The 27,759-nt window shown below is 37.7% G+C and overlaps 1 protein-coding gene across 7 annotated transcripts in view; it reads left to right on the top strand.

Annotated features, from left to right (window-relative positions):
- The window catches only part of LOC105470271 (SEC22 homolog A, vesicle trafficking protein), a 71,531-nt gene extending 46,219 nt beyond the window's left edge, over positions 1 to 25,312 (top strand). For all 7 annotated transcript variants that reach the window (XM_011722076.2, XM_071092347.1, XM_011722081.3 and 4 more), the window contains exons 7-8: positions 10,617 to 10,682; positions 22,909 to 25,312. In XM_011722076.2, the coding sequence (XP_011720378.1) occupies positions 10,617 to 10,682; positions 22,909 to 23,109 (267 nt within the window). In that variant the 3' untranslated portion in view covers positions 23,110 to 25,312. The remainder of the gene's footprint in view (positions 1 to 10,616; positions 10,683 to 22,908) is intronic.
- Positions 25,313 to 27,759: the final 2,447 nt, after the last annotated feature.

The following is a 27,759-nucleotide window of genomic DNA, read 5'->3' as shown; positions in this document are numbered from 1 at the left end:
GAGAAAATATTGACCACCGCAGAGCCTCACTATCTTTGACTTATAAAACAGTATACAAGTTATGGAACCTGGGGCTTAGACTGCATTACCTTTAAGTTAAAATTCAGACAAGGCTATTGTATTTCACAAAACCAGTTTAAGGGAACAGTAATTTATTTCAGCCACTCAGATCTTATATCCCTCCTCTTCTTGGGCTGATTTCTTTTTTTCTCCTCTGATTTAAAACTTAAAAACTGAGGAATGTAGTATAAATTACAGCTTTTTGCTTTTGAGATACTGCAACAGGCTAAAGCCTACCTTGTTTCTTAATTGTTCCTTGTCTTCCCTCTGATCAGTAATGTCTCTGGCTCATTGCAATTGATAGAGTTTTAGGTTTCAGAAGAACAATAATCTGATTAATTACCACTTAAGTGTAACTGACTGACAGCTCTGAGATTTCTCAGCCTATTACATTTTTAAAAGACGACTTTACAGACCATGAATATAGATAGAAAATCCTCAACAAAATACTATCAAATTGTATCCAACAATGTGCAAAAATAATTAACACCACAACCAAGTAGAATTTATCCCAGGTATGCAGGGCTAGTCACTATTAGAAGCCAATTAATCCATCACATCAACAGGCTAAAGAAGAAAAATCACATGATCATATCAGTAGGTACAGAAAAAGCATTTGACAAAATCCAAACCCCATACATCATAAAATCTTGGAGCAAACTAGGAATAGAGGGAAACATCCTCAATTTGGTAAACAGCATCTATTGAAAGAACCTACAGCTAACATCATCTTTAATGGTGAGAAACTGATGCTTCCCCCTAAGACTAGGAACAGGGCAAGGATGTCCCTACTTACCACTCTGTCCAGCGTCATACTGGAAGTTCTAGTTGATGCAATAAGATGAGAATAGGAAATAAAAGATATACAGATTAGGAAGGGAAAAATAAAGCTGTCTTTGTTTACAGATGATGTGACTGTATAATATTGTTGATTCTTTTTCTATGTAGAATATGCCCCATGTGTGCAGCACCACACCCAGCTGATTTTGTATTTTTAGTAGAGATGGGGTTTCACCATGTTGGTCAGGCTGGTCTCGAACTCCTGACCTCCAGTGATCCACCTGCCTTGACCTCCCAAAGTGCTGGAATTACAGGTGTGAGCCACCTTGTCCAGCCTCACATGCTCTTATCACTCAAGAAATTACAAAGGACCCTGTGTCAACACCAGGGTCAATGACCAAATGGAACAAAACAAAAAAGATCAGATACGGAAACAAGAGTCTCCTAGCATCTTTATTTACAAGGGTTTTAGGAGCTCTTTGTCAGAAATCAGGGGCAGAGGAGAGAAGAAAAATATGTGGAACTCTCTGCTTAATTTTCTGTAGACCTAAAACTGCTCTTAAAAAGTCTATTTTAAAAATCCATCATTAAAACATAGACTTTCTCCATAATAAGAAGTTGGAGGGGCCGGGCGCGGTTGCTCACACCTATAATCCCAGCATTTTGGGAGGCTGAGTCAGGTGGATCACGAGGTCAAGAGATTTAGACCATCCTGCCCAACATGGTGAAACCCCATCTCTACTAAAAATACAAAAATTAGCTGGGTCTGGTGGCGCGCGCCCATAGTCCCAGCTGTTGGGGAGGCTGAGGCAGGAGAATTGCTTGAACATGGAAGGCAAAGTTACAGTGAGCTGAGATCACGCCACTGCACTCAGCCTGACAACAAAGTGAGACTCTGTCTCAATAAAAAAGAAAAAAAGAAGAAGAAATTGGAGGAAAACTGGAAAGGGAGGAATGTTCTCACTCTGGGCTTTGATATTCTTTAGTTAGGTGTTGCTCCACTTGGCAGTTACAGTAGAACCGGTTGTGCCCAGCCCATTCTTAGGAAGCAGTAGATTGGGCCTTCTCTTCCTGTGGAGGGACCGAGCCTTCCCCTGCACACAGGCCAGGTGAGGATATTAGAGTCCCCGCCATAATGGAGCCTGAAATCAGGAATTCATGTTTCAAGGTTACATGTACAAATTTATGCCTTCTCAGAACAATGGCCATTTTGAGAAAGCCAGTGAGAGACAGCCATACCAGGTCCTCTGGCCTAGCACCCACCAGTCCCTGCCAGCTCAGCCCAAGTCTCATCTAGGATAACTTGGTGGAACAACAATATATTTTAATTTGCATAAAGAAACTCTAGAAAGATAAGAGACTAATGAACATGTTCGGAACTGGACAGATGGAAAATTGGTGGGAATGAGACTTTTGCTGGTATATATTTATATGTATCTTTTATATATTATTTTTAATTTTTGAATCATGAATATTTCACATTTTAAATAATATTTATTAGCACCTGTTATGTAAGCAGAGAAAAAAGACAACTTTTGTTAACTTAATTAGTAGATTTTTAAGCAACAAACATTTCAAGCAAGTAAAGGTAAATATGTTTGTGGGGGAGCCTGAACATTTTGCAGGGCATTGCAACTTCTTCCTGTCCCATGTTAGATTTCAGTTTTCCTAGAAACTTAGAGATTTTTGTTGTTGTTGTTGTTTTTTATTTAAAACAGTTCGTCACAACTATGGTGGTGGAGTGTGAAAGAAGCATGGGGTATAAATTATGAATGGGGAAAAGGTTAGAGTGGTCTTTATTAGTAGGTCGTTTATAATTTGGGAACTCTGTGTATAGGCTTGTATGTTTCTGATGGTGGATACAGAATCTTTTCTTTTGTCTTAGACTAAATTACTCCAACATTTCTTACTTAGCTGATTCAAGGAACAGTGAATTGGTTCACATGGGATTCTTAGCTATCTAGAAAATGAGGGCATTGGTACCTGCCTCTGTGTTCCCTTAGCATTTAAAGTCTGTTCAGCCATAACCCACCTGAAGTATTCCACGTACGCTCATTTAGTAGTTGAGGTTCCTGAGAGTGATTCTCAGAGGAGCAAGAAACAACAGAATACAAAGTTGGGGATAATGTAGTCCACAAGTAATTTGTCACTCATAGGTAGTTTTAAAAGATTTTCCAGCAAATTCTGATCCTCTCACCTAAATGAAAATCAGTACCTTTGCAAATCCACTTGACCAAAAGTAGAAACTCCCGTTGTTCCAGTTATTGAAGACTTTATATCTGCATTGAGTACGATGTTGTGGTAAGTAACGGGTGCTTGGAAATATTTTTCCTTTCCTTTTCCCACTGTGAAGATAAATGAAGGAGCACTATATTAGTGTTAGAATTATCTGCCTTGTAAAGATTCTGTGTCCTAAAAGATGGAATGGATGATAAGTGAACAAAAGGAGAAAATGAAATGTCAGAATGTAAATGGATACAATGATAAGAGCTTTAAACCAGATAGGTTCAGGAGTGCAAACTCGAGTAATTTTCCAAGTACATCCTTAGCCTGACTTAACCTGAAAGAAAATACATACAAAATTGGGAACCAGAGGTCTCTTACTTTTAATTTTCCCTTATTGAAGTCTGTTTTATCATTGTTCACAACTTATATTGGATAAAAGATCCTTTTTATCTTCACTAAAGCCATTAGTCTTAAGACATACTCTTAGCCTTCTTTCTGGTTGATCATTACATTTTCATTAGGAATAATCTCAAATGTCACTCTAGATAATTTTTGGTTAGTAAAGGTTGAACTTTCTGAGGTGGTCTGCTCTGAAGACTTGAGTGTAAATCCCAGGACACAGGACTTAAAGTTTTATCTATTTTGAAGTTACCTACAGTGGTGTTACTCATATCACAGTGGTGATAGGAGAGGGGGAAGGGCAGTACCCCAGATTGAGTGGGCTTACTGCTTCTCTGATACTTGATTTAAGAGCAAAGGACTTATTTGGGAATTATAATTTTAGATCTGACTGAAAATATGTCATGTATTTCCTGAGTGTGAGTAATATATAGACTTTAAAGCTTACTTTTTTAAAGCCATGAATTCTAAACACTCTTTTCAAATGCTAGAAATGGCTGCTACATTTATCTCTAGTATCTTGAGGCTCATTTAAATTTGAGGACCCACATGAATCAGCATTCTTATATATTATTAATGGTGTTTGAAGATTCAGCACAAGTTTGTTTCTTCCAGATTATTAACTGCCTCATAGGGTGATAGCAAGGGATTTATTCAAATATGTAGCACTGAAGTTCTTCTTAGTATCTAAGTTTAGACTGAGGAGGCTTAGGATGGGTATAGTTTTTTTAAGTTCATAAGTTTATTTTGGTGTCCACAGTAATATATAAATTAGAGTATTTTCACTTCCTAACTTTGCTGAGTTTAGAGATGGTAATAAGTTTCTTGTGAATTGATACCTTATGAAGGCATAAATTTGGCTTATATTACATGTATTTCTTTAAGGATCAACCTTGAAATGATTACATTAATTAGGCTAATACCAAACTGAAAGTAATTTGCGTATGGCACATTAGAAAACAAATGGAATCTTCTGATATCTCAGTAGAAATTCTGGCCTAGAAGTTAAAATACCTGGGTCCCATCTGCTAGTAACTAACTTTGTGACCCTACATGGGTTGTTTTACCTTCTTGTATCTCATCTTGCAATTCTGCAAAATGAAGGTTTTAGACTACATAAGCCCAGGGACCATTTCTTAGGTCTTAGGACAGGCAGTCTAAGATTTCTCTGATTCTAAAATTGTTTGTAAAAGCTTCTACAAAGCAGAAGTCATCAACTTGCTTTTATTTCTTATCTTCTTTCCTATAGACTTGTTAATACCTTTTAAAGAAATTATGTCCCTGCTGGCCAGGCACGGTGGCTCACGCTTGTAATCCCAGCACTTTGGGAGGCCAAGGCAGGTGGATAGCGAGGTCAGGAGTTCGAGACCAGCCTGGCCAAGAGACCAGCCTGGCCAATATGGTGAAACCCCATCTCTACTAAAAATATAAAAATTAACTGGGCGCAGTGGCAGGGGCCTGTAATCCCAGTTACTTGGGAGGCTGAGCCAGGAGAATTGCTTGAACCCGGGAGGCGGAGGTTGTAGTGAGCCGAAGATCACGCCATTGCACTCCAGCCTGGGCGACAGAGCAAGACTCCATCTCAAAAAAAAAGAAAAGAAATTATGTCCCTGCTAATACTTAACAGAACTTTTTCATTTATTTAGTGACATATCTATGCTAAGATGTGGTGTCTACTTTCATTCAAAAGAAATAAAAGTATTTTTTCTGATTATATGCTAATTCATTGTTAAAGAATTAGGGGATCATACAAGACAGTGCCGTGAAATAGAAGATAATAAAGATTAAATAACATTTAAAAATGGAGAAAGAAAATAAAAAAGTTATAAATAAATAAAAATAACATAAAAAATAATTGGGTGAAATGTATAAAGAATAAAATAAAAATTATCCCCAGATTTTCATATAGGCACATATATCCGTTATGTCCTTTTTTTCACTTAATATCAAAAAGTAAATGTTCCCTAATTATTATAAACATTTTAATAGTATCCTCCTAATACATTGTGTGGCTACTATATGAGGCTTTTGTTTACCTTCATCCTCATCTTTTTTTTTCTTAAAGAGACAGGGTCTCGCTATGTTGGCCAGGTTGGTCTTAAACTCCTGGCCTCAAACAGTTCTCCCATCTTGGCCTCCCAAAGTGCTAAGATTATAGCATGAGCCACTGCCCCTGGCCCCATCCTTATCTTTAAAAGAAAATTTACTTTATTTCTTTTCAGAGCAATACATTGGTACTCTAGTATCCCCTAAAGGTGAATAGTGACATTCATAAAGATTTGTATTGGAACTCCTTACCTCTGCCCTCTTCTTTCCCTCCTCTGCCTTTCTCCCTGTCTCTGTTTCCCCAGCACTGTCCACCGCCACTTTTGTCCCTGCTGCTGTCCTCTGCCCACCTTCCAACCTCTGGCTATTCCTTCACCTACATTTCATCTGCGCTTCCCTACTGGCTCGTTTCCCTCAGCCCTGCTGTTCTTTAAAAAAACAAAAATAACAAAACCAAAAAAGCCTCTTTACATATGTTCTCTTCTGATTTTTTGAGAGAGTAGAATATGTTTGTTGTCTTGTTCCTTTGCCCTCTATTTCTTAGTCTACTATGATGTCTTTTCTACTCCTGTAATTCTCTTAGATATCCACCATTAAGCTCACCGGTGTCCTTTCAGTTGCCAAATACAGCAGCTACTCTTTAGAGTCGAGTCTTATGTACCCTCTCTGCCTCATCTGTCATTATGTTCTTCCTTTTAAACATTTCCTTGTTTAATTTCAAAAAATAAATTTTATTTCAGGAAACATAGACACAAATCACTGTTATAGTTTAATGTATTTACAGTTTTCTTCTTGACAAATCTCTTATCCGTTCATTTTTGTGAAACCATTTTCTCCCATTTTGTTTTGTTTTGTTTCCTTGTTTCTCTTCCTATTCCTCAGTTTATTTAATAGACTTTCTTCCTCCATCTGTCCTTTATATAGTGGCATTCTCCAGTATTCTGTCCTTGGCTTTGTATTCTTCCAACTCCATGCCTTCTTCTTGGTTACTTTCATAATGGCCTTTTTGAAAAAATACACATATATATACATAAACACACACACACACGCAGTAAAATATGCGCTTGAAAAATTTCAAAGCCTATAAGAGTTGATATTTTTACAGAAAAGTAATTCTCTCCCAATTTTCTTCCTCAGAGTCATCCTTCTAGGGAGATTATGTGCATATGCTAGTATATAGGTATTTATATATTTACTTATGCAATTCTTTAAAAAAATTTTATAGAAATGATAACATACTCAATACTAATTTGCATCTTTTTAAGTCTAAAAATATGTAGGAGATTATTCCACATCAGTACACAGAGACCTATTCTGTTCTTTTTAGTGGCTGCATGACTGTGTATTAAATATTTGTGTTTTCCTTTCCCTGCACCACATAACATCTTATTTTGAAATAATTCAAACTTACAGAAAAGTTTAAAGAACAGTAGAATTAACATCCACCCCATATACCTACCTACCATTTTCCTTCTTTCTTTCTTTTTTTTTTTTTTACTGAGTCATTTGAAAGTTAACATTGTAGGTATCATCTCAGTTTATTGCAAAATTGAATTCAATATGTATGTCTTAAGGGCTAAGATATTCTTTTACGTAATCATAATCCTCTTAATCACACCAAAGAAATTTAACATTGGTATAGTATTACCTAATAGAAAATCTGTATTCAAATTTCCACAGTTGCCCCCAGAATGTTCTATATAGTGTTTTGTTCCTCTCTCTCATCTAGGAGCTAATCAAGAATTGAGATTTTTACTTGGTTGTCATAGGCCTTTTGTTTAACTAACTACTATTAAAATAGAAGACTGCCAAGTTAGATCTCTGGATCAAACTCTTTCCTGAAGCAGACTGAAATATCTGCTAAATATAATTATTTGGATGTCCCACTAGCAACTCCAGAATAGCATGTCCACAGTGCGCTCAATATTTTCTGCTCTTGAGTTACTTTTCTTCCTATACGCCCAACTTAGTGCATGGTATCATTCAAGCATTGCCTAAACCAGAAGCCTCTGAGTTATCTTAATCTCCTCCCTCTTTGACACAGTACATGTTAATTCCTTTGCCTTTGATTCTCTTCCTACCTTGTCTACCAGGTTCAGCCTTTAAGACCAGCCTTTAAGACCCAGACTTTAAGCTTTACTCCCTTTAGGAAGCCTTCCCTGGCCTTTCTTTTTTCTCTATGCAGAATTAGATGTGTCTCCATTGGGCTCCTTTAGTATCCTCTACACACACCTGTGCCATCAGTTCTTACTTTGGGTGGTAATTATTGATTTACGTATCTGCCTTCTTAATTAGATATGTTGATGTGGACTTAACTCTCTTCTTTTTCTTTTTTTTTTTTTTTTGAGACACAGTCTCGCTCTGTCACCCAGGCTGGAGTGCAGTGGCACAACCTTGGCTCACTGCAAGCTCCATCTCCCGGGTTCACGTCATTCTCCTGCCTCAGCCTCCTGAGTAGCTGGGACTACAGGCACCCGCCACCATGCTCAGCTCATTTTTTTGTATTTTTAGTAGAGATGGGTTTTCACCGTGTTAGCCAGGATGGTCTCCATCTCCTGACCTCGCGATCCGCCTGCCTCAGCCTCCCAAAGTGCTGGAATTACAGGCATGAGCCACTGTGCTGGCCGGACTTAACTCTTTTCTGTACTAGGGATAGTAACAAAGTACCTGGCTTGTAAATGCTTAATAAATATTTATTAAATGGAAGAATAGGCTAATAGGCAGTCTTCTCTTTATCAATTAAAGATTTTTCAAATGACGCAGACAGTAACCCCAGGGAGAGAGGAGTTAGTGAATGTTTCTGAGTATTTACTATGTACCAGTTACTTTTCTTTGTATTTGCAAATGTTATTTCACTTAATCTCTACAACTTTTAGCTTTCAAAAGAAGAAATTAAAGTTAAGTAACTGCCCCAGATTGTAAGTAAAGATTCGAACCCAAGTCTGACTGACTGTAAAAATATGCTTCTAAGTGTTTTAAAGGCATTTAAGGCTAGACGCGGTGGCTCACGCCTGTAATCCCAACATTTTCGGGGGCCAAGGCAGACAGATCACTTGAGGTCAGGAGTTCAAGACCAGCCTGGTCAACATGGTGAAACCCCGCACTCTACTAAAAAATACAAAAATTGGCCAGGCATGGTGGCGGATGCCTGTAATCCCAGATACTTGGGAGGCTGAAGCAGGAGAATTGCATGAACATGGGAAGCAGAGGTTTCAGTGAGCCAAGATCGTGCCACTGCACTCCAGCCTGGGTGATAGAACAAGACTCTGTCTCAAAATAAACAAAGGCTAGGCGTGGTGGCTGACGCCTGTAATCTCAGCACTTTGGGAGGCCGAGGCGGGCAGATCACAAGGTCAGGAGATCGAGACCATCCTGGCTAACACAGTGAAACCCCATCTCTACTAAAAATACAAAAAAAGCTTAGCCAAGCATGGTGGCACGCCCCTGTAATCCCAACTACTTGAGAGTCTGAGGCAGGAGAATCACTTGAACCTGGGAGGCGGAGGTTGCAGTGAGCCAAGATCGCACCGCTGCACTCCAGCCTGGGTGACAGCAATACTCCATCTCATAAACTTAAAAAAAAAAAAAAAAAAAAGGAAAAGAGAAAGAGAAAAAGGGTGATTAAGAGAGTTAGAAAGTCGAAATTTAGAGAAAAAATACAGTATCCAATTGTAGGACAGTAAATTATAGTATATCCCCACAATTAAAGGTTATATAATCATTACAAATTGTGTGGTTGAGGAATATTTACTGTCTTGGGAAAGTGTTTATGATGTAATGTGAAGTACTAAAAAGTATATGAAAGTATCAATCTATTTTTTTTAAAGTGTATCTACATACACAGAAAAGACTGGAAGGAAATACATGAAAAGGTTAGAAGTAATTTTCCCAGAGTTGTAGCATTTATAGGTTATATTAATTTCTTTTTTGTATAGGCTGTATTTTCCAGATTCTTTACAATGAACATGAACTTTTATAATCAGAAAAAAGGTCATTTAAAAACTAAAGGACTAAAGAAAAAATAATCAAGCAGAACTTATTTAAAGTTTTAGAATTATTACACTGGAAAGGTTTCATGTTGACCTTCCTTGTCTCTGGGGTGCAACAGGCCTGAGCATCCCAGACAGATGAGTGGTTCCTATTTTAAGATCTTCTCACTAGGATAAGCCAGCTCTCCTCTGCCTTACAGTCTGTTCTGTTGCCCAAAAACCAGTACAAAAGAAATTTTCCCTTTATACTATTTTATGAAGAAATGATAATGAGATACTCTTCTGTGTCTTGTAGAAATTTTCATCGTATAAAGAGATTTTTTTCTCTCTAATATAAGAAAAGGGCCAAATTAATGCTCCTGCCTGGAAGAGAAAAAAAATGTAATGCTCCTGTCCGGACTTTATGTTTTACTGTATAAAAACATTGAAAGAAGTTGATAATGTAGATATTTAAGAAGAACCAGAAAGGAATAGGAAAGCATGAGTTGTTACCTGTCTCCATTAGTTTTCTTTGCAGAGACATTCTATGCATGAGGTATCTGTTTTTCCTCTGGGTGGCTGTTTTTCTAGCATAGCATGCAAGACTGATTAGTCTTAATTTTTCTCATTGGGATTTAGCACACTCTAGTGGATAGTAGCTTTTCAGTTTTCACAGTTTTTTAGAAAATCGTATCACATTACTTTATTGGACAATTCGGTGATATACTTACTAGTAGTAAAGTTTGTCAGTATTTGAGTCAAGTAATGACCCTAGTGAGCCAGAGTAACTTTGTCAGCCACTGGGGCGTTGTACATTTGTACGTGATTTTTTTAGTAGTAGGATGAGAGGCTTTTAACAGTATGTCAGAACTTTTCCCCAGTGGTTTTCCTCTTTTGAGTGGAATGAAATTGTTGGGGGTGGCCAAAATGTAGAGGAACACTTTTACCTCTACCTCACACTCTTTAGGCCTTAGAATGTGCTTTATGTTTTCATTTTAGGACTCTTGAGAATTTTTATATACCAGTGTGTGACAATTTTGACTGTGTGTAAACATTGTTATAGCCTATCTTGATGGATTGTTTCTGGAAATGGGCTCCCACCAGAAACAAAAATAATCTTTTATTTTGCTTTTGCAGAGTGATGGTGATGATTTTAATTACATCATTGCATTTTTCCTTGGAACAGCAGCCTGCCTTTACCAGGTAGGTTTTCTTCCATTTTAAAGAAACACTTTCCATTATTGTTTATTTCAGGTATCAATTCTAACAATTGATTGTGCATTTTAAATAAATTATTAAAACTCTGAGTTATTTGCTTCTCTTTTAATTTGAGCCTCTTTTAACTTTGTGACCTACATCTCCATTTTGAGTGGACATAGATCCCAGTGAACCTGATGTTAACCTTTTTCCTGTGCTGAGGCTTCAGTGGTGGTATGTCATCTGCCTGTGGTAGTAAAGACCACTCCTAGGCTGGGTGTGGTGACTCATGCCTGTAATCCCAGTACTTTGGGAGGCCGAGCTGGGCAGATCACTTGAGGTCAGGAGTTCAAGGCCAGCTGGCCAACATGGTAAAACCTTGCCTCTACTCCTCTACTAAAAATACAAAAATTAGCCAGGCATGGTGATGCATGCCTGTAGTCCCAGCTACCTGGGAGGCTGAGACAGGAGAATTGCTTGAACCCAGGAGGTGGAGGTTGCAGTGAGCCGAGATCACGCCACTGCACTCCAGTCTGGGCAACAGAGCAAGGCTACATTAAAAAAAAAAAAAAAAAAAAAAGACTACCAGATTTTCTGGTGTTTGATCATTCAGCTTCCAGGTTCTGCTTATACTCTAGGCTGAGGATTTTGTATTTGGGGGAAGTTTTTGAATAGAGAGTGGCACAGCAAAAGCAGGATTTTCTGATTCAATTTAGCAGTAATGAATAGAATGGACTATAAGAGCAGAGAGACTGGAAGCAAGGAAATGGTTTGAAATTATTACTACAGGTAGAAAGTAATGCAAGCTAACATCGTAATGGCAATGAGGATAGAAAAAAATAGACATTGAGAAGGAAGACTCACTGGGACTTGAAGACTATGAAACTTAAGGAGGGAAGAGATTTTGCACCTGGGTGACATGGAGACTGATAGTCACATTTCCAAGGCCAGAGGAGGCACACATTTGTAGGAAAGGAAGTTACCGGTTACCCAAATGCAAGAATGTCTTTGTTAAAACATGTTACAGCAAGCAAGGCGTTTTGACCTAACTTTTTTTATAAGTGACACATTTTTCTAGCTTGAATTAAAAAAAATTAATATTAAGAGTCAGAACTGCAAATATAAGACTACCTAAAGTTCAGTGGACGTCTTTGGGGACATATTTTGAATATATGTATTTGACTTTTACATAAAGACATTAGACATTTTAGTTCCAGTGGCCCCATTTTTTAAAACTGCTTGATTTTTTTTTTTTTTTTTTTTTTTAAACGGAGTCTGGAGTGCAGTGGCGCAATCTCGGCTCACTGCAAGCTCCACCTCCGGGGTTCACACCATTCTCCTGCCTCACCCTCCCGAGTAGCCAGGACTACAGGCACCTGCCACCATACCCAGCTAGTTTTTTTGATTTTTAGTAGAGATGGGATTTCACCATGTTAGCCAGGATGGTCTCGATATCCTGACCTCATGATCCGCCCTCCTTGGCCTCCCAAAGTGCTAGGATTACAGGCATGAGCCACCGCGCCCAGCCAAAAAATTGCTTGATTTTCTTAACCATTTATATTATCTTCAGAAATTTTCTGTCAAATCTGACATTTAATAATGAATGACATTTCATGCAGGAAATGTGAAAACTTATATTTGTTAATGTCACATAGTCTTTAATTTTATGAAATATTGTATATATAGTTTTTTCTTTTCTTTTTTTTTTTCTGAGACAGAGTCTTGCTCTGTCACCCAGGCTGGAGTGCAGTGGTGCAATCTCGGCTCACTGCAAGCTCCGCCTCCCGGGTTCAGGCCATTCTCCTGCCTCAGCCTCCCAAGTAGCTGGGACTACAGGCGCCCGTCACCACGCCCAGCTATTTTTTTTTTTTTTTTTTTGTATTTTTAGTAGAGATGGGGTTTCACCGTGTTAGCCAGGATGGTCTCAATCTCCTGACCTCGAGATCCACCCGCCTCGGCCTCCTAAAGTGCTGGGATTACAGGCGTGAGCCACCGTGCCTGGCCTCTTGTATTTTCTATTTTAATTTCTATCGTGTCACAAAAGGGATAATATCTCTCTTCTTTTTTTTTTTTTTTTTTTTTTTTGAGACAGAGTCTTGCTGTGTCGCCCAGGCTGGAGTGCAGTGGGGCAGTCTTGGCTCACTGCAAGCTCCGCCTCCTGGGTTCACACCATTCTCCTGCCTTAGCCTCGCGAGTAGCTGGGACTACAGGCGCCCGCCACCACGCCCGGCTAATTTTTTATATTTTTAGTAGAGATGGAGTTTCACCATATTAGCCAGGATGGTCTCGGTCTCCTGACCTCATGATTTGCCCGCCTCCGCCTCCCAAAAAGTGCTGGGATTACAGGCGTGAGCCACTGCTCCCGGCTAATATCTCATTTTTTAAAGTGAGAAAACTGAGGCAGTTTCAGTACTGTTCTGAGATCACATAGTCAGAAAGCAGTAGAGTCAGGACTTAACTCTGGGTCTCTGATTTTGAGTATTGTGTTCTGTCTACTATATCATGCTGTCTCTAGGCAAAATTCCTAATTCGTGTAATTTTTATAATGTAATAAACTCAGTTTTATAACTATACACATGATCTCATTTGATTTTTATCTAAAACTGTGAAGTATTAGCTTTAATATAATTTTATAAATAATCATTCTTGTAAAATATAAGTTTTGGTTGCTTTGTCTTAAGTAATTGTAAATGCTTAGTAATAATGGCAGAATGTATTGAGCTCTTATTTTGTGTTAAGCCTTTTATATTCATTGTGTTAAATCCTCACAAAAAGGAGGATATACCATTATATCCTCCTCACTGAGGTATAGACAGTTCTTATAGCTTATTAGTGACTTGAACCCAGATCTCTGTGACTTCAGAGCACTTGACTACCAGGCTGTAGATATGCACACCTCTGTTACATTTGCCAGAACAGCCTCAGGTAGTTTTGAGAGTTGCCTCATGGTAGAGTGGTGTCACTCAGGTGTTCTTTTACTTGAGAGAATTAAATAAATTCATGTTTTAAAAAAGAGAAGAAGAAAACTAATTTCCTTCACATTGAAAGGTATGAAACTTCCTGCTTTCTAAATATGATGAGCAGGGTGATAATAATGCTGTTTTTCCCCCCACAGTAAAACTTAAGTAATTATGTTTTACCATATAACGTGCTCTGTCTCCAGTTGTCAGGATATTTTTAAATCCTCTTTAGATCAGATCTGAAAAGCCATTACTACATTGTTTGTCACCTTTTTCATCAGGATGCAGGTGCTTATGGAAGCCCAAAGCTCAGCCCGATAGGATTAATCTTGATATGGAACATTTCAAATAGAGTAAAGGATCAGTGAAGAAACTAGAGACTATTCCTGTTCCTTCAGTGTTTTACTTTGAAAACTTGAAACTTACCGAAAAGTTGAAAAACCAGTATACTTAGAGTCATCAATTGTTAACATCTTGCAACACCTTCTTTATCTCACTCCCTCTTTATATGTGTGTGCGCATGGCGTGTATAAACAGACCATCCCCGACTGGAACTTTTTTAACTTTATAATGATGCAAAAGTGATATGCATTCAGTAGAAGCTATGTTTCAGGTACTCACATGACCATGCTGGTTTTCAGCACACTATTCAATAAATTATAGGAGACAATGAACATATTTTAATAAAACAGGCTTTGCATTAGATGATTTTGCCCAACTGTAGGCCAAAGTTTTGAGCGTGTTTAAGGTAGGCTAGGCTAAGCTATGATGTTTGGTAGGTTAATTGTATTAAATACATTTTTAACTTAGGATATTTTCAGCTTATAATGACTATATCAGGATGTGACCCTATCATAAGCCAAGGAGCTTCTGTTGTTATTTGTAAAGTAAGTTTCAGACATATGTGTATGGGTAAAGTTTTTCTAATTAAACTTTTTATTTTGGGATAATTGCAGATTTACATGGCGTTGCAAGAGAGATCTTATGTACTCTTTACCTGGTTTCCCCCAATGTTATCATCTTGCAAAACTATGTAAAACAGTATCACAACCAGAGTATTGGTACTGATATAGTCAAGATACAGAACATTCTTCTCCCCACAGGGATCCCTCATGGAAGCCATATCCACTTCCTTAATCTAACCCCTCCTTAATCTCTGGCAATTACTAACAAGTTCTCCATTTCTAGAATTTTCTCATTTTAAGGACATTATATAAATGAAATTATATAGTATATAACTGGCATAGTTCAGAATGCTATAAGAAAATACCATAGATTGGGTGGCTTAAACAACAGATGTTTCTTTCTCATGGTTCTGGAATCTGGGAAGTCCAAGTTCCAGATACTGGCAGATCACGTTCTTGCTGAGGGCCCTTTTCCTGGCTTGCATAAGGCTGCCTTCTTAGTATATCCTCACACAGAGAAAGTGCTGAAATCTCTTCCTCCTCTTACATGGTCATTGATTCCATTATGGGGGCTCCGCCCTCATGACTTTGTCTAAACCTAATTACCTCCCAAAGGCCCCAGCTCCTAATACCATCACATTAGGGATTAAGGGCTTCAACATTTGAATTTAGAGAGGACACAAACATTTAGTCCGTAACAGTAACCTTTTGTGGTATGCATTTTGTTGTTGTTGTTTGTTTGTTTGTTTATTTAGGGGACGGAGTCTTGCTCTGTCACCCAAGCTGGAGTGCAGTGGCCAAATCTTGGCTCACTGCAACCTCCGCCTCCTGGGTTCAAGCAGTTCTCCTGCCTCAGCATCCTGAGTAGCTGGGATTACAGGCATGTGCCACCATGCTTGGCTAATTTTGGTATTTTTAGTAGCGATGGGGTTTCACCATGTTGGTCAGGCTGGTCTTGAACTTCTGACCTCGTGATCTGCCCACCTCAGCCTCCCAAAGTGCTGGGATTACAGACATGAGCCAGATAGGCATTTTTTTCACTCAGCATAATTCTCTGGAGATTGAGCCAAGTTGTTGCATAATCAATTATTTGTTGCTTTTTATTGCTGAGTAGTATTCCATGATATGTATCAATGATTTGTTCCTTTTTTTTTTTTAAAGACAGAGTCTTGTTCTGTCACCTAGGCTATAGTGCAGTAGTGCAATCATAGCCTCACTGCAGCTTTGAACTGGGCTCAAACTCCTGAGTAGATAGGACTATAGGTGTGTGCCACCACACCCAGCTAATTCTCTAATTTGTTTTTGTAGAGATGGGGTCTTGCTATGTTGCCCAGGCTGGTCTTGGACTCCTGGCCTTAAACAATCCTCCCACCTCGGCCCCTACAAAGCTCTAGGGTTACAGGTGTGAGCCACAACATCCAGCTTCATTTACTTATTGAAGGATATCTGAGTTGTTTTAAAATATTGGCTATTATAAAACTGCTATAAACATTTATGTGGAGGTTTTTGTGCGGACATAAGTCTTCACTTCTTTGGGATAAATGCCTAGGAGTACAATTGCCAGGTTATGTGGTAGTTTTATTAAGAAACTGAAAAACTGTTTTCCAGAGTAGCTGTACCATTTTACATTCCCTCCAGCAATGTGTGAGTGATATAGTTTCTCTGCATCCTCACCAACATTTGGTATTGTCACTATTTTTTATTTTAGCCACTCTTGTGTGGTGATAGCTCATTGTGGTTTTAACTTGCATTGTTTAACATCATTAGCTAATGATGCTAAACATTGTTTCATGTGTTTTTCATTTGTATATTATCTTCAGTGAAATGTCTACATCTTTTTATTATTTATTTATTTATTTATTTTTTTAAGACAGAGTCTCGCTCTGTCACCCAGGCTGAAGTGCAATGGCATGCTCTTGGCTCACTGCAACCTCTGCCTCCCGGGTTTAAGCGATTCTTCTGCCTTAGCCTCCTGAGTAGCTAGGATTACAGGCACCCGCCATCATGCCCAGCTAATTTTTTGTTTTTTGTTTTTTGTTTTGTAGAGATGGGGTTTCACCATGTTGACCAGGCTGGTCTTGAACTCCTAACCTCAGGTGATCCACCCACCTCGGCCTCCCAAAGTGCTAGGATTATAGGCGTGAGCCACCGTGTCCGGCCTTGCTTGTTTTCTAATTGGATTATTTGTTTTTTCACTGTTTTTCTTAGAGTTTTTCATACAATTGACCCTTTATATTTGTGGGTTCTGCATTCGTGGATTAAACCAACCATGAATTGAAAATACTTGGAAAAATATTGCATCCATACTAAACATGTACAGACTTTTATTTTTTGTCATTCCCTAAAGAATATAGTATAATAGCATTTACATTGTATTAGGTATTAAAAGTAATCTAGAGATTATTTAAAGTATACAATAGGATGTGGATAAGAGTTAAATGCAAATATTGTGCCATTTTATGTCAGAGACTTGAACATCCACAAATGTTGATATCTGAGGGAGGTCCTGAAACCTATGGATACTGGGGACAGCTATATATTCTAGATATTAATCCTTTGTCAGAAAGGAAGTGTGCAGATATCCTTTCCCAGTCTATGTTTAAAAAAAAAATAGTTTCAGATCAGTCTGTATCTTGTCTTTTCATCCTCTTAACAGGGTTCTTCACAGAAAAAAGTTTTTAATTTTGATAAAGTTCAGTTGATCAATTTTTCCTTTTATTGTTCATGCTTGTGGTGGTCAAGTCTAAGAGCTCTTTGCCTAACCTAAGTTTCTCTACTATGTTTTTTCTAGACCTTTTATTACAGTTTTATATTTTACATTTGTGATCCATTTTGAGTTAATTTTTGTATGAGATGTGAGACTTAGATAGCTTAAATCAAGGTTCCTTTGTCTATATTGTTCCAGCACCATCTATGGCAAAGGCAATTTTTTTTTCCTCCATTAAATTGCTTTTACACCTTTGTAAAAAATCAGCTGGACATACTTGTGTGAGATCATTTCTGGGTTCTGTATTTTGTTGCATTGATTTTTTTGTCTATCCTTCCACCAGTACGACAACATAGTATTGATTACTGTAGCAGTATAATAGGTCATAAATTTTCTTAGTAGTTATAGAACTATTCAAATTATGTTTCATGTTGAGTGAATTTATGGTAGTTTGTGTTTTTTGAGGAAATGGTCCATGTTATCTAAGTTATCAAACTTATATGTTTACAGTTGGTTGTAGTATTCTCTTATTGGCCTTTTGATGTCTGCAGGGTCTGTAGTGATATCCCCTGTTTCATTCCTGATAATGGTAATTTGCATGTTCTGTCTTTTTCTTTGTCAGTCTTACTTGTTAATTTTATTGATCTTTTCAAGAGCCAGATCTTTGTTTCTTTGTTTTTTCCGGTTTCAATTTTATTGATTTCTGCTTTTATCTTTACTATTTTCTTCCATATGCCTGCTTTGCATTTATTTTGTTCTTTTTCTAGGTTCTTGAAGTAGGCGCTTACATGATTGGTTTGAGAATTTTCTTTTTTATAATGTATGCACTAACTCCTAAAGATTTCCATCTTAGCACTTCTTTAGCTGTATTCCATAAATTTGGTATGTTTTATTTTCATTTTCTCTTAATAATTTTTAAAATTTCCTTAAGACTTCCTCTTTGACCTGTGGATTATTTAGAATTGCATTGTTTCTCTTCTAAATGTTTGAAGATTTTCTTGTTATCTTACCATTACTGATTTCTAGTTTGATTCCATTGTGATCAGAGAACACACATTGTGTGATTTCACTTCTTTTAAATTTGTTGAGGTGTCTTTTATGGCCCCAAAGTATGGTCTGTCTTGTTACATGTTCCATAGCCACTTCAACAGAATGTGTATTCTGCTGTTATTGGGTGAGTGTGTTCTGTAAATGTTTAGATCGTGTTGCTTGGTATTTTCAAGTTCTATATTCTTGCTGATTTTCTGTCTAGTGTTACACCAGTTGGCTAGAAAAGAGTATTGGATTATAGATTTTTCCATTTTGTATTTCAGTTCTATTGCTTCATGTATTTTGTAGCTATGTTGTTTTGTTCGTACACATTTAGGATTGCTGTGTCTTCTTGGTGGATGGGCCCATTTATCATTATATATGTTCCTCTCTGTCCCCATTTATTTTCTTTGCTTTGAAATATTTTGATATTTATCTGGTATCAATATAGACACTTTTGCTTTCTTTTGATTACTGTTTATGTGATATATCCTTTCCCATCCTTTACTTTTAACTTTCCTATGTTATTTAAAGAGAGTTTCTGACAGACAGCATAGAGTTGATTCATGTTTTTTAATCCACCCTGCCAATCTCTGTCTTTTCATTGCTGTACTTATTTATAGTTAATGTAATTATGGATATGTTAGGGCTTATTTTTTGTTTTTTTTCATTTTTCTTTTTTTTTTTTTTTCTTTATTTTCCTGTGGGTTACTTTAACATTTTAAAAGAATTCCATTTCAGTTTATCTGTGGTATTTTTTAGTATATCTATTTGTGTAGCTTTTTAAATGATTGCTGTAGGCATCACGTAATACATACTTAACTCTTTATGGTCTTCTGGTGTCGACATTTTACTAGTTCAAGACACCTTATCTCCCTAGATGTGTTTTTGCTCTCCCCTATTTATAATTGGCTCAGATATTTCCTCCACATATATTTAGAACCACATCAGCCAGTGTTATAATGATTTTTGTTTTAACCATCAAACATAATTTGGAAAACTCAAGAGGAAAATGAAAACCTATTGTATTTACCCATATTTTTGCATACCATGTCCTTTTTTCTTTCCCCACATTTGAAGATTCCATCTTATTGTTTTCTTTCTATTTAGAGAGCTTCCTCTAACCATTCTTTTATGGTAGATCTGCTAGCAACAAATTATCTTAATCTTTCATCTGATAAATGTTTTTATTTTCCTTTTATTCCTAAAGGATATTTTTGTTGAATACAGAATTCTGAATTTGGCAGCATTTTTTTCTTTCAGCCCTTGAGAAATGTTCTACTTTTTTTCTGGCTTCTGTGGTTTCTGATGAGAATCCCACTGTCTTGTTACTGATGAGAAATGAATTATCTTATTACTGTCAAGTGAAGATGGATGTCCAGAGTCCCACGTGTTCTCCACTGATACCACAGTAAGAGGGTAGAGGAGGGATTCATTGCCATCTAGTGAGAACGAAAGTCCTGGCTTCTACCTGCCGTCTCTGAAGCCACGCTGAAGGGTTAGAACATCTGCTTACAATGTTCTAGGCTCTCAACATTTGGTGGTGTGGGTATGGGTGGGTCACAGGTTTTTTTGTGTTTGGCTAGAGTATAATAGTTACTGTTTAAAAGTTTTCTGTCTTGCTAAGGTGCCGCTTTCCTGGTCTTTTACCAGAGAGAGCAAGATCTTACTGAGTTACTGAGGGGTTTTTTTTTGTTGTTGGTTGGTTGTTTTGATATGCATGCATTGGCGTTTCTAGTTGCCGGCTTCTTCAGCTCCAAGTCTGGGATATATGAAGCAAAAAAGAAAACTCAGAGAACCTACCACTGTGTCATTCTTGGATCTCAAGATCCTTTATTTGTCTGCTTTTCCTCCACAGTTCAGTCTTCTTATGCTTGTTTTACATATAATGTCCAGTGTTTTTATTTATACTTAGTGGGAGAAATAGGGAAAAGTGTGTCTGCTCCATCTTCCCAGAAACAGAAGTCCCTGAGCAGTTGTTTTTAAAGTAAGATACAGACATGATATTTTTTACCTTAAAATACTTCATGATGTATCTTCTGAGAACACAGATATCTTTCTACATAGCCAGGACTTCATATCACGTCTAAAAATTTAACATTGATAAAATGTTATCTAATATAGGATTCCTATTCAGATTATTTCAGTTGTCTCCAAAATGTTTTCTTTGGTTATATTTCCCCGATCCAGGATTATGCATTTCATTTGATTGTCGTGTAGTTTTTGGTCTGTGATACAGTCTCCCAGCCTTTTTGTTGTTGTTCTGTTTTATTTTGGTTTTGTCTTTCATAACACTGACTTTTTTAAGGGTTCAGGCAAGTACCATATAGAATGACCCACAATCTGGATTAGTCTCTGTTCCTCGTGATTAGATTAAGGTGAAATATTCTGGCAACAGTGCTATATGGGTTGAATATCTCTTGTTGCTTCAGTCAGGAAACGTGATAAGTTTAATCATTTGGTTAAGATGGTGTCTACCAGATCCCCATTGCAAAGATATCTTTTTCTTCTTTGTAATAAGTATTATGTGGGGTAGAGACCCATTATTTTAAAAAGCCCTGGAAAACCATGAATTAAATATATATATATATATATATTTTTTTTTTTTTTTAATTACTGGAAAAGCTAGCTCATTTTTACAGTAGCATTCCAAGCAATAAGTATAGATAAAAACTGGAAATATAAAATCACCATTAAGCGAACACCACGGTAATCATTGTTGCAGGCAAGAATCATTAATGGATACTAAAATTAATGGGCAAAAGTATGATGAGATAAGATATTCACATAATCTCAACTCCCTGCCCCAAAGACAATAATTGCAAAGAGAATAGATACCACCTTATTAAGTGATCCAATTTAACATGTAGTAACATGTATTGCATATCACCTCTGTGGTATTCTTGCCAAAATTGTATAACCTTATTTCAATCTTGACAAAACATCAGACACACCCAAGTTGAGGGACATTCCTACAACATAACTGATTACTACTCTTCAGGACTGTCAAGGACATGAAACTTTTTTTTGTTTAAAAAAGATGGAGGAGCTGTTACAGATTGGAATAGACATGACAACTAATGCAATACAGAATCCCAGATTAGATTCTGGACCAGAAATCTAGTGGGACAGTTGGCAAAATCTGAATAAAGTCTGTAGATTAGCTAAGAGTATTGAATCAATGTTCATCTCCTGGTTTGATGAGGATACTATGATTGCATGATGATTACATGATTACATGATGATTATACTATGATTAAATAAGAGGATAACTGGGAACAGGGTGAAGAGTATACAGGAACTATTTTTGCATCTATAAGTCTAAAATTATTTCAAAAGAAAAAGCTATTTTTTTCTATTTCTTCAATCTTATATGATGAAAATCACTGATAAATACTTCCAATTCATTTTGCTTGGATAGCAGTCTTCTTCTTAAGTAAACAGTCCAAATTTATATAAGAACTAAACATATTTAACAGAACATTTCCACATTCTTTCTGCATTATAACAGACACTGGAATGTCCTTCCCATTCTGAAGCCTAGATACAGTTCCCCAGAGAGACCTGGGCCTCTCTCCTTAGACTTTGTGATTCCTACACTTACCAGGTTGTGAGTTTTAGACATCTTCTAGAAAACAGTTTATTCACTCAACACATTGAGCACTTACTGTGTCCCAGGCACTGTTCTGGGCACTGGAGATAAATGAGGAAATAACAGTAAAAAATCTCACCCCTCATGAAACATAGTTTCTATTGAAAGCCTATGGATGACAAACAAAATAAGCACATTTCTCAAGTATGTTTATAGTATGTTGTGGAGAAAAATAAAGCAGTAAAGGGTGAATGTGAGGATAAGCAGGGGCGGTGACGGGGAGTACTTTCTTTACTGTTTCATCTAAAATAGCACCCACTATCATTCTTATCATTCTCTATCCCTTTTTCCTGCTATCTCTTTTTCAAGACATAACTATTTGATATTACGTATTTAAAATACATCTATAATTTTTCTCCATTAAAATTTAATATCTATATGAGCAAGGGCTTTGTTTTACTCACAACTGAAGAACAATGCCTGACTTGTAGCAGGCCCTCAGTAAATATTTGTTGAGTGAATTCTCCCTCAAATGTTCAGTCAGATGCTGTACCTAGCATAGTTCCTTGTGTTCACTGGGGGACTAGTAAAATGTTGTGGATTTCATTAATACTCAGACTCAGGTTATATAAGAGTCCATTTTGTAGAATAGCTTGTATGCACTTTTTGTATTTTCCTGGATGAGAATGGAACCCCTGCAGACCCTGGGAATGCTTCTTAGTTGCCTGTCACCATGGGGAATTTGCCCAGCCTGTTTACAAGGGAATCATTCCATTGCACTTCCATTTAAAATATGATACAAAATGCTTTTCTTCTGAAAAATGAAAAACGTAAGAGGAAAAGTCTATGTCCCTTTCAAACTGTGGAACTTTCATAGCTGAATGTCTTAGATATATGCTACATTATCTTATCCCTAGATAAAAAAAATAACCTTATCCATTCTTGTATTTTACTCTCTGGCCTGTTACAATTTTATATTAGAAATACCTGTTTCTTTTCCTGTAACACTAATCATCTTTCATTTTTATATTTTGAACAGTGTTATTTACTTGTCTACTACACCGGCTGGAGGAATGTCAAATCTTTTTTGACTTTTGGCTTAATATGTCTATGCAACATGTATCTCTATGAACTGCGCAACCTCTGGCAGCTTTTCTTTCATGTGACTGTGGGAGCATTTGTTACACTACAGATCTGGCTAAGGCAAGCCCAGGGCAAGGCTCCCGATTATGATGTCTGACACCATCCTTCAGATCTATTGCCTTGGCTTCAGGGGGAAAAGGAGGGAACATATCATAACTGCCACTGTGATGAAGAAGCTGTTCCCCACAAAGGAGAAGCTCTGCTTTCTTTCTCTCCAACTTTCCTTTTTTAAAATCAGCATGGCGTGCCTGTGAGCATGGAAGACCTTCTAGGAAAAGTCCTCAGAAGAATGCTGGCCATGAGATTATCATTCAGAGGAGAAGATTTCTCTCTTCAAGGCCGTAACAGTGGAAGAATAGTCGTATGCCATTGGAAGACTTGGCCAGCCGTCCTGAATCCTTCCTGAAGAGTTCAGAAAATAGATGTGGTATTGCTCTGAGGACCAGGCAGGAGGAACTCTACAATCTGAGTTTGCCTTTGTGAGGCATTAGTATAGACCAAATAAAAAGCTGCAGAAATTGGAAAGTTTATGTTTTAAATAAATGACTGTGATAAATATCAGATTTTACATTGTTGCAATGTACAAATATTTTCTTTGCTTTGAAATATTTTGATATTTATCTGGTATCAATATAGACATCAGATTTGCACATTTATGGTACTAAGAGTTTATAAAGTCCAAGATGGTGTGAAATTGGTTCTTTTTACTTTTATATTTTTGCTTGAATCTTAACTCTGGAAATCACCTGATGTAGAAGAAGGCTGTGATGAGCTCGTCTCTGGAACATCACAAGTATTGAAAATACAGTAATGGATGTTTCCTTTCTAATCCATGTTTATTGTTTCTTTTGAAATCACGTCTAAAAACTATGACTCATTAGACTATAGCTGTTGTTTCCCAAACTTCAGTCTCTTGAGTACTACTTGTATTATTTTCTTAATATTTATCTTTTATATTTTAAAGTTTTTTTAAAAAACGAATCCTGCTCCAAGTGGAAAACCAGTATCCGTTTGCCGTAAATAAAAGGTAACCACAAAATAAATAAGACGAACACAAAAAATGTTTTTCAGTTCTAGCTAGAAACTAATGCCTAGAAAGGCTCCGAATCTTAGGCTCGCGCTTTGTGGCAGTGAGGGAGATGTTACCAGCACCAGCATGAGGCACTGTCTCTGGAATAGTCAGAGGATGAAAGGAAACTGTAAAGGGAATGACGTTCTCATTGTGATTCAGCATTATTCTGTGTTGTGCACCACTTAAAGACATCTTGTTTGCCACCAGTGGCATGGGTCCTGCACTATGGAAATGCTTGACTGTACTAAGAATCAGAAGGTAGCTTTCCTAGCAACTCATTATTTTATGGCTTTGAGGAATTAAGCCCCTAGTATCTGAGATAACTTACTTGCTTTTTGATAACGTTTTAAAGATTGTTTAAGCAGTTATGAATTAATAATATAGGAAGCACAGTGTGATTCCATTAGCAAAATCTGTAACTCTCATGGTTTTGGAAGTCATCTTCATGAGTGATTTTCCTTTGTTTTTTAAAGAAAATATTTCAAACAAGGAATTCAAAGGATGCTGAAATTGGATATCATCCAGAAAAACAGATCCCATTACATTGTAATTGTTGTTACTGGGCATATTGATTAATTAGAAGAAATAGTCCAGAGGGTAAAGTTAGTGAACTGTCTTGTTTGCGTGAACCAGTATTTGTGGATATGTCTAGAACTGTAAAATCTTGCTTAACTAGAATGTTAGTCTGCACCCTCCTTTTAGGAGAGTGAGGTAAAAAGACAGTAAGCTTATGATATCAGGGATTCATGTAAAACAGGAAACTATAGTTTGCTCCAGTTTTCTGCTCTAACAAAAGTATACATATTCTGAGAGATACCCCAAGGCATCACAATATCCTGAATCATCAGAACACCATTGAATTGTGTTGGGCATTTTGTAGCCAGGAAAGTGAAGTGGTTCAATTTAGAAAGGTTGTCAAGCCAGGCACGGTGGCTCGCGCCTGTAATCCCAGCACATCGGGAGGCTGAGGCAGGCAGATCACTTGAGACTGGGAGTTTGAGAACTAGCCTGGCCAACATGGTGAAACCTCATCTCTACTAAAAATACAAAAAGCTGGGCACGGTGGCGCGTCCCTTTAGTCCCAGCTACTCGGGAGGCTGAGGCAGGAGAATCGCTTGAACCCAGGAGGTAGAGGTTGCAGTGAGCCAAGATCATGCCACTGCACTCCAGCCTGGCCAACAGAGCAAGACTCTGTCTCAAAAAAAAAAAAAAAAAAAAAAAAGATTTTCTAAACTAATGGTTAAAACAGAGTTTTCTTGTAAATAGGGAAGTTGAAGCGTTCTGGTTAATTGAGATTTGGCTCTGTATTGACACAGCTCGCACTGGTTTGGTTTAGGAGCTACCTCCTTGTCATTGAATTGACCAGTTACAATGTTTGGTATTCAGATACATTCAGCAAGAACACTTGAAAACTCCTCACCAACTATTTTTTTTTTTTTTTTTTTTTTTTTTTTTTTTTTTTTTTGAGACGGAGTCTTGCTCTGTGCCCCAGGCTGGAGTGCAGTGGCGCGATCTCGGCTCACTGCAAGCTCCGCCCCCCGGGTTCACGCCATTCTCCTGCCTCAGCCTCCCAAGTAGCTGGGACTACAGGCGCCCACCACCACGCCTGGCTAGTTTTTTGTATTTTTTTAGTAGAGACGGGGTTTCACGGTGTTAGCCAGGATGGTCTCGATCTCCTGACCTTGTGATCCGCCCGCCTCGGCCTCCCAAAGTGCTGGGATTACAGGCTTGAGCCACCACGCCCGGCCCTCACCAACTATTTTTAAAGGCTTACTTTGTTTTTTTTTTTTTTTTTTATTTTTTCACTGGCTATTTTGAATAAGAGGATGTTTACATCTTAATGTAAAAAAATGAAAAGTATAAATGTTTTATGTATAGAAATGTTTCATTATTTGGTGCCTATATCTCCATGTTTATATCATTTCCCTACCTGTATCATGTTGCCAAAAAAAGAACTGAATTTAGAAAAAGAAATTGGTGTAAAGAAGTCCTGGCCAGGCACGGTGGCTCATGCCTGTAATCCCAGCACTTTGGGAGCTCGAGGTGGGTGGATCATGAGGTTAGGAGTTCGAGACCAGCCTGGCCAACATAGTGAAACCCCTTCTCTTCTAAAAATACCAAAAAAATAAGCTAGGCATGGTGGCGGGCACCTGTAGTACCAGCTACTTGGGAGGCTGAGGCAGGAGAATCGCTTGAATCCGGGAGGCAGAGGTTGCAGTGAGCCAAGATCGCGCCATTGCACTCCAGCCTGGGTGACAGAGTGAGACTGTCTCCAAAAAAAAGTCCTTAGGCTCTTTAGAAAGAATCACATTAGGCCTTCATGGTGTATGATCTTATGTTTTATATTGCACTTTTACTTCTAAGAACAAGCCTGAGTTTACCTCCTCATAGTGAGTTTTGTAGCATAGGAGCTACAGTAGTAGCTGCCCTCATTCTAAGGGGGAGGACACAGAGGTGATGAGATGGTAATGACTTACCCAGTTCACATAGCTAAGCACACACAACCCTGATCTAGTGCAGGGCTCTTTGCACTAGCATGGAACTAATGAAGGTGACCAGTGTTATATTCAGGCAATATGACTGTTCTTGGTAAAGCCAAGGAATTGAGGGGTTCTGAAATTGGTGAGTACAGGCCTGCTGCTGGGATATTTTATCCTAAGAGGTGCATTTTAATTTAGATAATTCCTCAATACTGCTTTTTGATTAAGGTATACCATGAGAGCAAAGATACCCTCTTTTATATACTCAAAATAATTGCAATATTTGCTTGCTTTTTTTTTGGTCTGTATTTGAAATGTATTTACATTAATACCTGGCCTCTTTCCCAAAAGCACTTGAAGCAGCATACCAAGAAAAGACATATACAACCATGTTAATGAAATATGAACAGAAAGGGAAGAAAAACAAATGAAAATTGAAAGGAGGATTTACATACATTATTGTATGTAAAATTTGATTCTGGAACTTTCCGGAACCAAGGCTAAGGGAAGGGAAAGAAGTTATGCACTGCCCTCTCAGTAGGTCAGAAGCATACCGGTTCCTTAGGGGGAGCCTTTTCTGATGCCTTCCAGTAAAGGTGTTCTCACTGGGGTCCTGTGAAGTGCTAAAATGAACAGAATTCTCGATTTTCACACATGTACATGTTATGATTGTGCCTTGGATCCTTGTGCCAACTTTCAAAGGCTTCCATTTCAGGGTTTGGGGGATTTGTGTAGGTGTGGTTAATAAAGGATTTTGTTTTCATAAGAATCCTAAGCTGAAAACAAGTATTAAGCTTGAAAATCATTTGAGACAAAGGCCTTAAGACATGGAGAACCTTTACCCAATTTTGCAATTAGCACATTTATATTGCAGTAAATGTGGTCTTCACAGTGGAATCTAGTGTGGAGAGATGGATGGCTCCATTTCTGTTAGGCTGCGTGTGGAACCCCATTAGACTCCTACTTTGTAAGGGGTCCACAGAGACCAGAAGTTTGTCATAAGGGACCTAACCTCCGTGGCTCCTGAGGTTAGCTGCTCCCCTAAAAGACAATTGCTTGGCCTTTATTTCAAAAGGTTTACTAAGTGACCTAAGGCCATACTCTGAGCTGTTGGGTTTCCAAGAAACTCAACAAAGTGTGTGTGTGTGTGTGTGTGTGTGTACACCTTCCTTGTTACTATTTTAACGGACTTTTG

This window comes from Macaca nemestrina, chromosome 2, assembly GCF_043159975.1.
Source record: "Macaca nemestrina isolate mMacNem1 chromosome 2, mMacNem.hap1, whole genome shotgun sequence".
Lineage (NCBI taxonomy): Eukaryota > Metazoa > Chordata > Mammalia > Primates > Cercopithecidae > Macaca > Macaca nemestrina.
The sequence above is the reverse complement of the archived record's forward strand: the minus strand, read 5'-3'. Positions and strand labels throughout refer to the sequence as shown.